This window comes from Rhinatrema bivittatum, chromosome 19 (genome assembly GCF_901001135.1).
Source record: "Rhinatrema bivittatum chromosome 19, aRhiBiv1.1, whole genome shotgun sequence".
In the NCBI taxonomy this organism is placed as follows: Eukaryota; Metazoa; Chordata; class Amphibia; order Gymnophiona; family Rhinatrematidae; genus Rhinatrema; species Rhinatrema bivittatum.
The window spans coordinates 19,605,778-19,621,911 of record NC_042633.1 but is presented as its reverse complement, the minus strand read 5'-3'; the positions used below and the strand labels follow the sequence as shown (position 1 = coordinate 19,621,911).

Below are 16,134 nucleotides of genomic sequence, written 5' to 3'. Positions count from 1 at the left end.
GAGAGAGGTCAGGCATTGAGCAGTACAGGGCCTGGTGGTGATTGGGGGGAATATGGGATCTCTGAGAGAGCTCTGGGACCAGCAGTGCAGGGGCTGGGGGTCTCTGAGAGCTCGAGGCTCAGTAGTGCAGGGGCTGGGGGTCTCTGAGAGCTCGAGGCTCGGTAGTGCAGGGGCTGGGGGTCCCTGAGAGCTCGAGGCTCGGTAGTACAGGGGCTGGGGGTCCCTGAGAGCTCGAGGCTCGGTAGTGCAGGGGCTGGGGGTCTCTGAGAGCTCGAGGCTCGGTAGTGCAGGGGCTGGGGGTCCCTGAGAGCTCGAGGCTCGGTAGTGCAGGGGCTGGGGGTCTCTGAGAGCTCGAGGCTCGGTAGTGCAGGGGCTGGGGGTCCCTGAGAGCTCGAGGCTCGGTAGTGCAGGGGTTGGGGGTCTCTCAGAGCTCGAGGCTCGGTAGTGCAGGGGCTGGGGGTCTCTGAGAGCTCGAGGCTCGGTAGTGCAGGGGCTGGGGGTCTCTGAGAGCTCGAGGCTCGGTAGTGCAGGGGCTGGGGGTCCCTGAGAGCTCGAGGCTCGGTAGTGCAGGGGCTGGGGGTCTCTGAGAGCTTGAGGCTCGGTAGTGCAGGGGCTGGGGGTCTCTGAGAGCTCGAGGCTCGGTAGTGCAGGGACTTGGGCTGGAGAATATCCAAGACAGCTTTTCAGACCAGCAATTCAGGAGCTCGGAGAAAGGGCTGTAGGTTTTGGCACTTCCTGGTGCTTTTATTAACATCAGTTTACATTCCAGGGCTCGGTTCCCATCGCAAAGGGGGAATCTGCTGAGCTAATTCCCTCACACTCTTAAGGAGCTCTTCCCGGCTGCTTCCGTTGGTTTCTCTCTTCCAAATATTTGGCTTTTCCGAAATCAAAGGGGGACGCCGGTGCTCTGGGGTCTGGTCCTCCAAGGTTTTACCACAGATTCCCTGAAGTGTTGTCACCTCTCTCCCCCCAGGCCCAGGGAACGCCATTCCATCTCCTTCCTCTCTCCTCATCCATGCTGTCAGCCGATCCTCTCCAGTTCTCCTCTGCCCTGGGGTCTGGTGATCCCCGCTGGATCTCGTCTACTATGGTAACTCTGGGCCCTTGCCGGCTCTTGCCTCTCCTGGTATCCGCTGGCCCTTGATGGCTCCCATCTCTCCTGGTACCTGCTGGCCCTTGCCGGCTCTCGTCCCCCCTGGTATCCGCTGGCCCTTGATGGCTCCCATCTCTCCTGGTACCTGCTGGCCCTTGCTGGCTCTCGTCCCCCCTGGTATCCGCTGGCCCTTGATGGCTCCCATCTCTCCTGGTACCTGCTGGCCCTTGCCGGCTCTCGTCCCCCCTGGTATCCGCTGGCCCTTGCCGGCTCTTGCCTCTCCTGGTACCTGCTGGCCCTTGCCGGCTCTCGTCCCCCCTGGTATCTGCTGGCCCTTGATGGCTCCCTTCTCTCGTGGTGGTTGCTGGCCCCTGCTGGCTCTCGCCTCCTGTGTCGGACTTCAGAATTGTCAGATTTCTTTCGTACGTTAGAGCACTAAAGAGGAAGAGAGAGAGAGAGAGAGGGATATGATAAGTCCATGCTCAAAAGAGCTGACAACATAAGTGGGCATATGAGGCAACGGGAGAAAAAAAATGACTTGACCAAGGTCACAGGAATGGCAGTGGGAGAGGTGGGATTTGAACCCTGAGCTTTCCTGCTTCTCCAACCCATTGCTCTGACCATCCTTTTCTTTTCTGGGATAAAGCAGCTGCCCTTGTGGGTCAGAGAGAGAGAGCATGAGAGAGGCTGGACGCCAGTGAGGAGGGGATTGGTCTACTCTGCGATCCCTGTACTTTCCAGCACTAGAACTGTTTCTGACTTGTTTGTGAGTGTCTCTTATTCATGTAAGCAATGGTAAGAGTAAGTGTTTGCAGTGAGCATTGCCTTATTGGCGTTGCTGTGTTCTCATTCTCTTTGGGCCTGGTTTTTTTTTGGTTTTTTTTTTACTATACTAGCACACTCATCTCACGGACCTGAGGCTGCCTGTACTTACACAGCGAGGAGCACCAGAAAGGTGACTAATCCCATGACGCTCACGGTGAATGTGCCCCAGCGGGACAGCGCAGCCACCTCCGCCTTCAGGTTGAACCGCAGTGTGACCCTCTCCTGCATATCCACTGGGACGGGCCAAAGAGAGAGAAAATGTGGGTCAGATGGGCCTACCCCATCCTACTGGGGAGAGCAGGCAACTCACTCCAGGGTCGTACACTCACTCGTGCATAGTAACATAGTATTCACGGCAGAAAAAGACCAAACGGCCTATCCAGTCTGCCCAGCAAGTTTCTGATGGTAGTAACTGCCGCTGTGTGCAGGTTATTCCCAAGCCTTATATTAAGGGTATTTACAATCAAAGCAAGCAACTGTCAAACCCATAACAAAATTACTGCTAGCAACATTTTTACAGGGTGAGCAGCCTTCTTGAAAATTCAGACAATGCTGCTTGATGAGCTGTGCTTCTGACCTTGGCCAAAGGAGTCTTGTGCTTTTTCCCTTATGTCTGCATATCAGTACCCAGAGTCAGTGACAGAGCTGGGGATTAGAGCTGAGGCACAGGGAGATAAAGTGACTTCACCCCCAGGGTCACACACAGAGTCAGTGACAGAGCTGGGGATTAGAGCTGAGGCTCAGGGAGATAAAGTGACTCCCCCCAGGGTCACACTCAGAGTCAGTGACAGAGCCGGGGATTAGAGCTGAGGCACAGGGAGATAAAGTGACTCCCCCCAGGGTCACACACACAGAGTCAGGGACAGAGCTGGGGATTAGAGCTGAGGCACAGGGAGATAAAGTGACTCCCCCCAGGGTCACACACAGAGAGTCAGTGACAGAGCCGGGGATTAGAGCTGAGGCTCAGGGAGATAAAGTGACTCCCCCCAGGGTCCCACACAGAGAGTCAGTGACAGAGCTGGGGATTAGAGCTGAGGCACAGGGAGATAAAGTGACTCCTCCAGGGTCACACAGAGAGTCAGTGACAGAGCAGGGGATTAGAGCTGAGGCTCAGGGAGATAAAGTGACTCCCCCAGGGTCACACACACAGAGACTCAGTGACAGAGCCGGGGATTAGAGCTGAGGCACAGGGAGATAAAGTGACTCCCCCCAGGGTCACACACACAGAGTCAGGGACAGAGCTGGGGATTAGAGCTGAGGCACAGGGAGATAAAGTGACTCCCCCCAGGGTCACACACAGAGAGTCAGTGACAGAGCCGGGGATTAGAGCTGAGGCTCAGGGAGATAAAGTGACTCCCCCCAGGGTCCCACACAGAGAGTCAGTGACAGAGCTGGGGATTAGAGCTGAGGCACAGGGAGATAAAGTGACTCCTCCAGGGTCACACAGAGAGTCAGTGACAGAGCAGGGGATTAGAGCTGAGGCTCAGGGAGATAAAGTGACTCCCCCCAGGGTCACACACACAGAGACTCAGTGACAGAGCCGGGGATTAGAGCTGAGGCACAGGGATAAAGTGACTCCCCCAGGGTCACACAGAGAGTCAGTGACAGAGCTGGGGATTAGAGCTGAAGCACAGGGAGATAAAGTGACTCCCCCCAGGGTCACACACAGAGAGTCAGTGACAGAGCCGGGGATTAGAGCTGAGCTGAGACACAGGGAGATAAAGTGACTCCCCCCAGGGTCACACACAGAGAGTCAGTGACAGAGCCGGGGATTAGAGCTGAGGCTCAGGGAGATAAAGTGACTCCCCCCAGGGTCACACACACAGAGTCAGTGACAGAGCTGGGGATTAGAGCTGAGGCACAGGGAGATAAAGTGACTCCCCCAGGGTCACACACAGAGAGTCAGTGACAGAGCCGGGGATTAGAGCAGAGGCTCAGGGAGATAAAGTGACTCCCCCAGGGTCACACACAGAGAGTCAGTGACAGAGCCGGGGATTAGAGCTGAGGCACAGGGAGATAAAGTGACTCCCCCCAGGGTCACACACAGAGAGTCAGTGACAGAGCAGGGGATTAGAGCTGAGGCTCAGGGAGATAAAGTGACTCCCCCAGGGTCACACACACAGAGACTCAGTGACAGAGCCGGGGATTAGAGCTGAGGCACAGGGATAAAGTGACCCCCAGGGTCACACAGAGAGTGACAGAGCTGGGGATTAGAGCTGAGGCACAGGGAGATAAAGTGACTTCACCCCCAGGGTCACACACAGAGTCAGTGACAGAGCTGGGGATTAGAGCTGAGGCTCAGGGAGATAAAGTGACTCCCCCCAGGGTCACACTCAGAGTCAGTGACAGAGCCGGGGATTAGAGCTGAAGCACAGGGAGATAAAGTGACTTCACCCCCAGGGTCACACACAGAGTCAGTGACAGAGCTGGGGATTAGAGCTGAGGCTCAGGGAGATAAAGTGACTCCCCCCAGGGTCACACTCAGAGTCAGTGACAGAGCCGGGGATTAGAGCTGAGGCACAGGGAGATAAAGTGACTCCCCCCAGGGTCACACACACAGAGTCAGGGACAGAGCTGGGGATTAGAGCTGAGGCACAGGGAGATAAAGTGACTCCCCCCAGGGTCACACACAGAGAGTCAGTGACAGAGCCGGGGATTAGAGCTGAGGCTCAGGGAGATAAAGTGACTCCCCCCAGGGTCCCACACAGAGAGTCAGTGACAGAGCTGGGGATTAGAGCTGAGGCACAGGGAGATAAAGTGACTCCTCCAGGGTCACACAGAGAGTCAGTGACAGAGCAGGGGATTAGAGCTGAGGCTCAGGGAGATAAAGTGACTCCCCCAGGGTCACACACACAGAGACTCAGTGACAGAGCCGGGGATTAGAGCTGAGGCACAGGGAGATAAAGTGACTCCCCCCAGGGTCACACACACAGAGTCAGGGACAGAGCTGGGGATTAGAGCTGAGGCACAGGGAGATAAAGTGACTCCCCCCAGGGTCACACACAGAGAGTCAGTGACAGAGCCGGGGATTAGAGCTGAGGCTCAGGGAGATAAAGTGACTCCTCCAGGGTCACACAGAGAGTCAGTGACAGAGCAGGGGATTAGAGCTGAGGCTCAGGGAGATAAAGTGACTCCCCCCAGGGTCACACACACAGAGACTCAGTGACAGAGCCGGGGATTAGAGCTGAGGCACAGGGATAAAGTGACTCCCCCAGGGTCACACAGAGAGTCAGTGACAGAGCTGGGGATTAGAGCTGAAGCACAGGGAGATAAAGTGACTCCCCCCAGGGTCACACACAGAGAGTCAGTGACAGAGCCGGGGATTAGAGCTGAGCTGAGACACAGGGAGATAAAGTGACTCCCCCCAGGGTCACACACAGAGAGTCAGTGACAGAGCCGGGGATTAGTGCTGAGGCTCAGGGAGATAAAGTGACTCCCCCCAGGGTCACACACACAGAGTCAGTGACAGAGCTGGGGATTAGAGCTGAGGCACAGGGAGATAAAGTGACTCCCCCAGGGTCACACACAGAGAGTCAGTGACAGAGCCGGGGATTAGAGCAGAGGCTCAGGGAGATAAAGTGACTCCCCCAGGGTCACACACAGAGAGTCAGTGACAGAGCCGGGGATTAGAGCTGAGGCACAGGGAGATAAAGTGACTCCCCCCAGGGTCACACACAGAGAGTCAGTGACAGAGCAGGGGATTAGAGCTGAGGCTCAGGGAGATAAAGTGACTCCCCCAGGGTCACACACACAGAGACTCAGTGACAGAGCCGGGGATTAGAGCTGAGGCACAGGGATAAAGTGACCCCCAGGGTCACACAGAGAGTGACAGAGCTGGGGATTAGAGCTGAAGCACAGGGAGATAAAGTGACTCCCCCCAGGATCACACACAGAGAGTCAATGACAGAGCCGGGGATTAGAGCTGAGCTGAGTCACAGGGAGATAAAGTGACTCCCCCCAGGGTCACACACAGAGAGTCAGTGACAGAGCAGGGGATTAGAGCTGAGGCTCAGGGAGATAAAGTGACTCCCCCAGGGTCACACACACAGAGACTCAGTGACAGAGCCGGGGATTAGAGCTGAGGCACAGGGATAAAGTGACTCCCCCCAGGGTCACACACAGAGAGTCAGTGACAGAGCCGGGGATTAGAGCTGAGGCACAGGGAGATAAAGTGACTCCCCCCAGGATCACACACAGAGAGTCAGTGACAGAGCCGGGGATTAGAGCTGAGCTGAGGCACAGGGAGATAAAGTGACTCCCCCCAGGATCACACACAGAGAGTCAGTGACAGAGCCGGGGATTAGAGCTGAGCTGAGGCACAGGGAGATAAAGTAGCTTGTTTCAGAATCACACACAAAGGCATGGATTTCAGCTCTTCCCTGAGATGTTCACCAGACTCCCAAATCTGCATTAACCACGAAAACCCTGTACCTGAGCTTCATCCGACCCTGTGATAATTAAAGCACGGAGCCAGGGAGTCTGTGCCAATTTATTCCAGTATCCCATGCTGGGGAGGAACCCTTGAGGGTCGCCTGCTTGGGGTAGAGGATAGGGTATTTCAGCTTTGACAGACGGCAATTCCCTGAACCAAAGAAGGGGGAAGAGGGAGTGCCCCAAAACAGTGGAAGAGGGGTCATCCGTCACCCCTGAGAGGAGGGCATCTGTGTCTGAACACCATGGACTTCCCAAGCTCTCCCTTTAACGTCCGATGACGTGAGAACACTTTCCTCCAGTAAAGAAAGGCGATTGAAGCGGGAGTTTGGATTTTGCGAGCAGTCTCCCGTCCAAGGGGATCCCGGCAGACTCTGAATCCTATAGGCAGCCCCCCTCTGGGGGGCCATCTCCAGCGACCGCCGTCAGGGCATAGCAGAGGGAATCTCCGCTGTCCCAGAGTTTTTAAGACACGGCGAGGCCGCGGGATTGAGAGTTTCAAAGCTCACCTCGCCGCTTCTGGAGCCGCTGGTCACCCCGCTTCTGGCCCACACCGCTCGGCCCTGCCCCGTGTAAAGGGGGGGGGGGGAATAGAGGGATTGGGAATCCTGGATCAGATATGAGCTGTGGTTGCAGGGGTCATGGGGAGCAGGGGTAAGTCTGAGGCATCTGTGGGGCAGGGGAGGATGGACCACGCCTCAGTGACATTTTCTACAGCCTGGACTCTGGGAGAGGGGCGATCGACCTTGAGTGAGGCCGGACTGCTTCAACAGGAGGAGGGCAAGGTTGGTGGAAGACTCATCCGATGTTTTCAGGCAACTAATGGTATTTTAATGCCCCCCCCCACCTACCCATCCCCCATTACTGATCGGCCCCCCTCAGAATCCTGATCGGCCCTCCCTTCCACCTGAAAGGGAGCAGGAATTAAAAAAATAAGAGAGAGCCGCCGCCCCCCCCGCCCCCCAGCCCAGAAACCCAAGAGCCAGCATCAACCAGCATGGTCCCTACCGAGACATCGATGCGTGGACAGGCATGTGGGCTTCACCGCCTTGCATTGAACACAGTCAAAGACCTCTTGCACCAGCAACGCTGCGGAGAGAAGAGGAGACATGGGCTGAAGGTGGGCAGGGCGCCATCACGCACTGGGTGCAATGAAAGCTCCCTCTGTACCGTCACCCCCAACCCCAAGCTTTGGCTGCATCAAAGAGGCTTGGCCAGGCTCGGCGCCAGTGAGCTGCGGACCCTCCCGTCCGGGCCTCAGGCAGGAGCCAGGAGACACCCAGTGGCCAGGGGGCTGCTCCCAGGGCTTTACTTACCGCACTGGCTTTCGGAGCACGCTGAAAAGAGAAAAGAGAAGACGTTTCAAAAGGTTCTCTCCAAAATCCGTGGAAACCCGAGGCGTGGGAGGGCAAATGAGATAGAGGGACCGTCTGGCACGGACAGTCAGAGGGCTCGAGATGGAGAGGAAGACTGGCTTTCTAGCATCATTGCCAAGCGGCAATGATGCTAGAAAGCCAGTCTTCCTGTCTTGGGGAAGACAAGAATGATAAATCGTGCCAGGACTTGGAAAGCAATAACGTCAGGGCTCTCACTACACAGCGATGCTAAACTTCAAACCATCTGTCTGTGTGCTACCAGGCCAGGAGGTGATGGAGAAAGCCAATAGAGTGAGAGGGGGGGGGGGGGGGGGGGGGGGGAAGAGACTCGGAGAAGGAGAGAGATGAGCTTGAGACTTGCTTGAGGGATGAGCAGGATGCTTTGTAGCTTTGGGTGGGAGGGAAACGGGACAGACTGAAGGCGTTTCGATCAGATAGTTACCTTTTTCTGCATACTCCTTCAAGGGTTCTTTTATCTTATGGGTGATGTCTGCCCTATATTGCACCAAGGCGTCGAGCAAAGCTTGGTCTGCAAAACGTACAACAGAGAAGTTCTGCCATGGATAGGGTGGACCGTACAGCTCCATGTCCCAGGGGGAGCCAGCTAAGCATGCAGTGGAGGAAAGCCAGGACTGCCTGAGCTCATCCTTGTTGGAGGCAGTCATGTTCCACTGGGATTCTGCCTTGACTTCTCAGCCTTTGGCTCCACCCTTTCTCTCCCAACCTCTGTACTGCACAGAACCATTCGTGCTTGGTTCTCCAAGGAGCATTGGGTGTAGTGGGAGCTCACAGCTCCTTCAGTCCCAGCCTCTCCCAGCAGGAGGCGCTTGGGGGGGGGGGGGGGGGCAACTTATTATTTAGGTATTCAGGTGATGGTGGTCATCACAGGCTTTGGGGATCACCGCCCAGTACATGATCATGACCCTCTTTGTCAGGATATTGCAGAAGGTTGCTGTTGCCTTCTCCAGGCAACAGCACTTGGGCATCCCAGGTGGTCTCCCATCCAGGTACAAGTGTTGCTGGAGGAGGCATCCAGCTAGTGTACTTTATGTGTGATGCTTCCATATTGGTTTATACATGTAAGGGACCCAGCCTTTGGCAGTGTTCCTTGCATCCTACCCGCTTCAGATGGAAGAGCGTCCTCTTACCTGCCAGATTATGGCTCCGTAACAGGGCAGACGTGCTTTTGTTGATCTCCTCCACCAGCCTGTTGTAAGCTTCTATTTCTGTGGGACAAGAGATTCCAGATGTGAGGCATCTTCGGTGGAGAAGTCGTGAGAGGGGACTTTTGGATATTGGTTAGACCAGGGGTCCCAAACTTTTCAAGGGAAGGGCCTCATAGGGCATTTGAAATCCCCGAAGAGCAGGGGCAGGGAGGTCATCCTCAGAGTTTGCTCAGCTGGGGAGGGGGGGGGGGGGGGGGAGGAGGGAAGAAGGAGAGATCTGCCGAGAAGAGTTGGGAAAGGCATTTTGAAATACTGGTGGAGGAGGTAGGATAAGGAGGGGTGTGGCAGATAAAAGAGTGACAGTGCTACCATTTTTAGATTTCTACAAAATTGGCAGGCTTGCCACACCCCAGCAATATCTGTCATCTAGGGAAGTGGGGGGCAGGGAGGGAGAAGGATGGATGAATGATGTTACGAAGCATTTGTGTGTCTACATCGTGCACTCTTACTCAGTCATACATCCCTCCCACCCGTGCACGCTATAGCTCCCTCTCTTCTTCCTTCTCCCTTTTCCCCCTCCTCTCACTCCCCTCTCTTGCAGCGCGTGGTATAAGCAAAACAACCCTCTCGGGAAACCATAACCCAGGGAGAGACAATCAGACCTGGTGTCCCTTTCTGGATCATAATACCAAGAATTTCTGCACTCGGCACCTCCAAAGTCTGCATCCTTAGGGGATGAGGTCCATGTCACCCACCGCTTGGTACTGCTAGTGCCTTCCTCCCTGTGACCTGCACCACCCTCCATGGCCTGAACGGAAGCCTCTCGCCCTGTCTTCAGCCCATGTGACTTCACCTGTGCGAATGGTACCAACACTGGCAGTGCATAATGCAGCCAATCAGTGGTGGCTTTGCACCTGCTGGCCTGCTGCCAATTTCAGTCGGTGGTAGTGATGGAATGTGCTCTCGATGCCACTACAGGCCAAACCAAGCTCCTGCTGCCATGGGACAGATGAAATGTAGCCAAGGGCCGCATCCGGCCCACGGGCCATAGTTTGAGGATCCCTGCATTAGGCTTTTTTTTTTGGTTTGTTTTTTCAGTTTAAATTTTATTGAGCCAAAATATTGCATCAAATCCACCATCACTGGGCAACAATGAAAGTGTTACTGACCTAAAAAGGTCCTACTCTGTAGTATCTTGATGTGCTGAACACGAATATGACCATGAAAAGTTTTTATTGGCTCTCGTTTTGAAGATATTTAATATAGTTCACTTTCTATGTTTAGTCATGTAAATTTATCCAGTAGGGACTGTAAATAAGCCTAGAATGATGTAATATTGCATGATACCATCATGCACACATCATCCAGAGTTTATTACATCATTTTCTGATGCAATGCAGCTCTCCTGCCCTGCTGCTGCTGAGTAAGCTGCCATCAGCAGTGTACTATATGAAGCCCAGTCAGAAAGGGTGAGCATTTGAAATATTCATGCTGGCTGACTACTGCTGGACACTCCGCAGAGATGCTCCCGAACAGGTGTACTAGAGACAAGCAAAGAAATCTAAGACGTAGTCTATGACTTCATTTTTCAAACGGTATTAACCGTAGGTCTCCTACTATTGGCATACAATTCAAGATGTAATTATATTATTGCATATTACAAAAAAACTAGAGCCAATTTTGCATTTTCACAGTCATTCGTGTTTAGCACATGGAAATTTATAAGAATTGACTAATTTCATTTCCGTAACATGACTTTTGTGAAAATTTGTTGCCTAGTGTCATATGAACACCACCCAACTCATTACATATCCAAAAAATATGCAGATTAGTTCAAACATTTTTTCTTAGAAACTCAGCTCTCTCCAACTAAACCCCCTCGACTATCCCCATCCCCAACAGCCAATAACCAATATTTAAGAGATGACTTCACCCTCTAAATCAATATAATGCCCAGAACACACACAATATTTGGGTAAATTCTATGCAGCGTGTATAGGATAAGATTTCATCGATAGAGCAACTTGCATCCATTTTCTAACATATTGGCAGAAATCGATAACTTCCCCCAACTCTTGAATAACAGAGATCCCCAACTTCTAACTCCATGCCCAAGCTGAAATATGTTTAGGCTTTTTGAGCACTTCTGGATTTTATCAAAGGAAGGTTTACAGTTTGGAAATCAACCCTCATGTTCTTATCACACATCATTTCAGAGATTTCCCCTTTATTACATCCCATTTAATAAAATGCCTCTCATTCTCATTTAGCTAATAACCTCTCTTTCAACACTTCTAAAATGTCCTAATTTTCCCAAAGCTTACCTAGACAACCCAGTCCCAAAGCTGCCCAATGTTGGAAAATCTTTAGTCTCAATCCCTGCTATCAATTCTTTGTGAGTGGAGAACATTGCTTCCCTCCAACTGGACTGCGGTCGACACGATTCTCATAATTTAACAGTCAAGGTCGAACAAGGATAATTTGACATCCTTGGAGATCTCAGATGCCTCGGTAATCATACATAACATCTCAGCAGGATGGACCTTAGAGAAATGTGTTCCAATAGGGAATTTCTCTCGCACGCTATCACCTACCAATTTCAAGAGAGTAATTATTCAATATGTCGGACTCGACCAAGTTGATTTTACGAGCAGCAAATTCTCCAAAACCTCTCATTTCCTTTGCCAAAATAGGGAATGAAATTCTCGGGTTTTACAAGGCAAACATAAGATAGTGTGCAAAAAAAGAGATCGTTGTTACATTTTGCGGATCCTATCTTTATTCCCCGTCATCTCTGAGTTACCCCTAATCTTTACAGTCAAAGACTTCCATTAAAAATGCAAACAAATAAAAGAGGTGATAATGGACACTCCTGCCAAGTGTCCCTTCCCACAGATAAGATTTATGAATAACCTCCATTTATTTTAATACATTTAATTCAATTTAATACAATTTTAATTCATTTTAAAGAGCTTCAGGAAGCAAATTAAGACATTTCTTTAAATTAGCATACTTTTAGAAGAACAGAGCAATTCTTTTTCCCTTGTGTTTAATTTTAGCCTTTTTTATATATTTTTTTTCTTTTTTTATTGCAATGCTTAATTTTTATTTGATTTTTCTTTTATCTTATTTATTGTTTTATAATGTTACTTTTATTGTCTTGGTTTGGTTAATTTTTTTTATGAATTGTCTATTTGTGTTCATCACCTAGATTTGTTGTGTTAGGCGATTCATAAATTTTAACAAATGTAAATGTAATACAGGCTTCCAGGGAAGCATATAACTTTTGAATCCAAATAATAAAATTGGACTCTACCCTTTCCTTATGAAGAATTTTAAGTGCGAAATTCCAATGCATCCTATCAAATGCTTTTTCAGTATTGATAGTAAGGACAACTGGCCTTTTCTCCTCATTGCTCTTCAAACCGAATTCAATAGCCACTTAATATTATCCGCAGCCTTCCTACCAAGTGCAAACCCTCATGGATCAAATCAGTGGCTCCAAGTGGCTAAAATCATGGCAAGCAGTTTAATATCTAGATTTAATAATGAAATGGGTCTATATGATCTACAGAAGTGTTATCCTGGTAGACAACTGAGAATCTGGCCACATCCATAGTGGACAGAAGACCGCCTTCTCCCAAAGAAGCGTTAAACATCTTAATTAGCGATCTGGATAGAATATCCCCCAATTTCTGATAAACTTTAGCTGAAAAACCATCAAAACGTGGAGATTTATCTGATGTCAGATGGCATATGGCCTGTGACACTTCAAACGCTGTGATTTCCTTATTCAGTCTCCACTGTGAATTTTCTGACGACTCATCACTAAATGAGCATCAATGTACAACAGAGGAATCCTTCCTATATACAACCTGCTAGAACTGTAAAAAGAAAATTAAAAAAAATAATAATTGATCTCTGATCTTGTTATTCTCAAAAACAAAAGTCCCCCCCCCCCCCCATTCTATCCTTCATTTGAAAGATATGATTTTGAGACTCTTTGGCTCTTGGTTTCAAGGGTAAAATCCTACTTCACCTCCTTACCAGAGAAAGCGAGGACTGGGAGGAACCTAGCGAGGTCATCTTGAGTCCGAGAAAGAGGAAGGCCTCAAGATGCTTACTTCTTGCTTTCTGGTCAACTTTGGGCCCTGGATGAGAAGGCCTGACAGAAACAAAACCTAAACAGGACTTTCTCCGAGAGCTACAGCTCATCTTCTGTATTTTTTTTGTTTAAAAAGGTTTATAAATATATTATCGGTATTGTCCATGTTATTGCTTCCAAGCAGGCTTTGCTGGTCAGCAGTAGGAATGAATTAAAAATGAAAAAGGGGAAATATTGAATGTTATCACTGGGCGGAAAAATACATCTCGTAACTCATGAATGGATACCTTTAACGCTGCGGGGGAGAGGGAAAGGTTAACCTTACAGCCATCAATTCCTTTACGCAGACTGAGTCCCCTCCCATCTGCCCAAGGCATATCTTCTTGTAGGCACACAATATGGGTGGAGGAGCTCACACCACAATGTTTAGGTGGAAATCCAGAGCTAAGGGGGCAATGCTTAATGTCCACCAGTGAATGCTGTTCAAAACGGGTCCATTGATTATCGTTTCATAACAAGGCAAGTCAGCTGTACAGAGAGATTAGTGGTCCCCCGACATGGAGGGCGTTTGGAAGACCTGCGTCGGGAGGGAGCAAATCTACCACATGAGAGAGCGGACTAGGGGAAGGAGAGGAGTCAGCAGGTAAATACAGCAAGAAGGGAATAACAAGATCTCATCAAATGTTGGACACAAGGTAGGACACACCCTAAAAGAAAAACGCCTTGCGTTTGACGCCTTTGTGTATTGCTATTTGAACCCTCTTTTGTAGCTCGTCTCTGCTGCCCTGCTGCTCTCTTTGCCAGTTTAAAATTTCGGGGAAGCCTCCTGCTCGCTTACCTTTCTGTACTTGATCGTGCACTTAATTCTGTCTCTTTTTCTTTCAAGGAGTATCCTTGTCTCCAACATTTGATGAGATCTTGTTATTCCCTTCTTGCTGTATTTACCTACTGACTCCTCTCCTTCCCCTAGTCCGCTCTCTCATGTGGTAGATTTTCTCCCTCCCGACGCAGGTCTTCCAAACACCCTCCATGTCGGGGGACCACTAATCGCTCTGTACTGCTGACTTGCCTTGTTATGAAACGATAATCAATGGACCAGTATCATTATCTATGGTACCTGAAAACTGGAAGGTGGTCAACGTAACACCGATTTTTAAAAAGGGATCAAGGGGTGATCCTGGAAACTACAAACCAGTGAGTCTGACGTCAGGGCCAGGCAAAATGGTAGAGACTATCATGAGGAACTAAATTGCTGAACACATAGAGAAGAAGAGTTTAATGGGACAAAGCCAACATGGATTTAGCCAAGGGAAGTCTTGCCTCACAAATTTGCTGTTTTTGAAGGCATAAATAAACGTGGATAAAGGTGAGCCAGTTGATATACAGTGTATCTGGATTTCCAGAAAGCATTTGACAAAGTTCCTCATAAGAGACTTCTTAGGAAATTAAAAAGTCATGGGAAAGGAAGCAGTGTCCTATTGTGGATTGCCAACTGGTTAAAAGATAGAAAACAGAGAGTAGGGCTGAATGGTAAACTTTCCCAATGGAAAAAGCTGAATAGTGGAGGGCCCCGGGGATCTGTTCTGGGACCACTGCTTTTTAATATATTTATAAACGACCTGGAAATGGGAACAACGAGTGAGGTGATCAAATTTGCCGATGACACAAAATTATTCAAAGTTGTTAAATCACAAGAGGATTGTGAGAAATTGCAAGAGGACCTTGCAAAACAGGGAGACTGGGCATGCAAATGGAGAATGAAATTTAATGTGGACAAGGGCAAAGTGATGCACTTAGGGAAGAGTAACCCAAATTATAGCTACAAAATAAAAAGGTTCCACGTTAGGAGTCACCAGTCAGGAAAAGGATCTAGGTGTCATCATGGATAATATGTTGAAATCCTGTACTCAGTATGTGGTGGCGGAGAAGAAAGCAAATAGAATGCTAGGGAGTATTAGGAAAGAAATGAAGAATAAAACAGAGAATATCATAATGGCTCTGTATCGCTCCATGGTGAGACCTCACCTTGAGTACTGTGTGCAGTTCTGGTCACATCTCAAGTGAGATATAGCAGAATTAGAAAAGGTAGAGAGAAGGGCAACCAAGATGATAAAGGGGATGGAACAATTCCCCTATGAAGAAAGACTAAAGAGTTTAGGACTCTTCAGCTTGGAGAAGAGACAACTGAGGGGAGATATGATAGAGGTCTATAAAAAAAATGAGTGAAATGGAATGAGTAAACATTAATTAGTTGTTTACTCTTTGAAAAAGTACAAAGATTGGGGGACATACAATGAAGTTACTAGGTAATACATTTAAAACTAATAAGAGAAAATATTTTTTTACTCAGCACATAATTCAGCTCTGGAATTCTTTGACAGAGGATGTGGTGAAAGCTATTAGTGTAGTTGTGTTTAAAAAAGGTTTGCACAAGTTCCTGGAGGAAAAGTCCAAAAACCATTATTAAGGTAGAGCTGCAGAAATCCACTGCTTATTCTTGGGATAAGCAGCATGGACTCAATCTGCCCCTTGGGATCCTGCCAGGTACTTGTGACCTGGCTTGAAAACAGGATGCTGGGCTTGACGAAACTTTGGTCTGACCCAGTATGACAAATCTGAGGTTCTTAACAGCATTCACTGATGGACATTAAGATTTGATATTTGGTTGTTGCTCAGGATTATAAACATCCTATGGAAAAGCTCGCCAGAAACCTTGCTGTAAATCTTCCGCACTGCCCTAGCAGTGCCATGGCTACCACTGGTCCTGCCACCTACCCATCTTGCCAGCATACTGCTTGGTGGCATAGTCAGGGAAAAAGGGCCCCTCCATGCCTTTGAGGAGTTTCTCCGCTCGCCCCTTCAGCAGCGTGTCCTTGATTTTCCCTGGCACCATCTCCTGCCGCAGCAAGGAGAAGCCCCTCCTGATGTCCGGGTGGCACTGCACGCAGCCCGAGGACCGAGGCACCAGGCACACCAGCAGGAGGAAGAAGGCGGTGGCAGCATAGCAGCCTGGCAGAGCCATCAGGGGCTAATCACAGAAGACTCCAGCCAACTAATGGATGAGGAGGGGATGCAGGAATGTGCATCCAAGGGAAGATTCTGTTTCATTATGTCATGGCAAGATGACCTCATAGGGAA

At 49.8% G+C, this 16,134-nt stretch overlaps 1 protein-coding gene across 1 annotated transcript; it reads right to left on the bottom strand.

Moving 5' to 3' along the window:
- Positions 1–8: 8 nt before the first annotated feature.
- IZUMO2 (IZUMO family member 2) lies at positions 9–16,018 on the bottom strand. Its single transcript, XM_029584435.1, has 8 exons — positions 15,772–16,018; positions 8,874–8,951; positions 8,168–8,254; positions 7,666–7,686; positions 7,358–7,438; positions 2,028–2,151; positions 1,383–1,528; positions 9–679 (listed from the first exon to the last, which is right to left on the bottom strand). Exons 1-8 carry the CDS (start codon positions 16,016–16,018, stop codon positions 9–11), a joined length of 1,455 nt encoding a protein of 484 aa, XP_029440295.1.
- Positions 16,019–16,134: the final 116 nt, after the last annotated feature.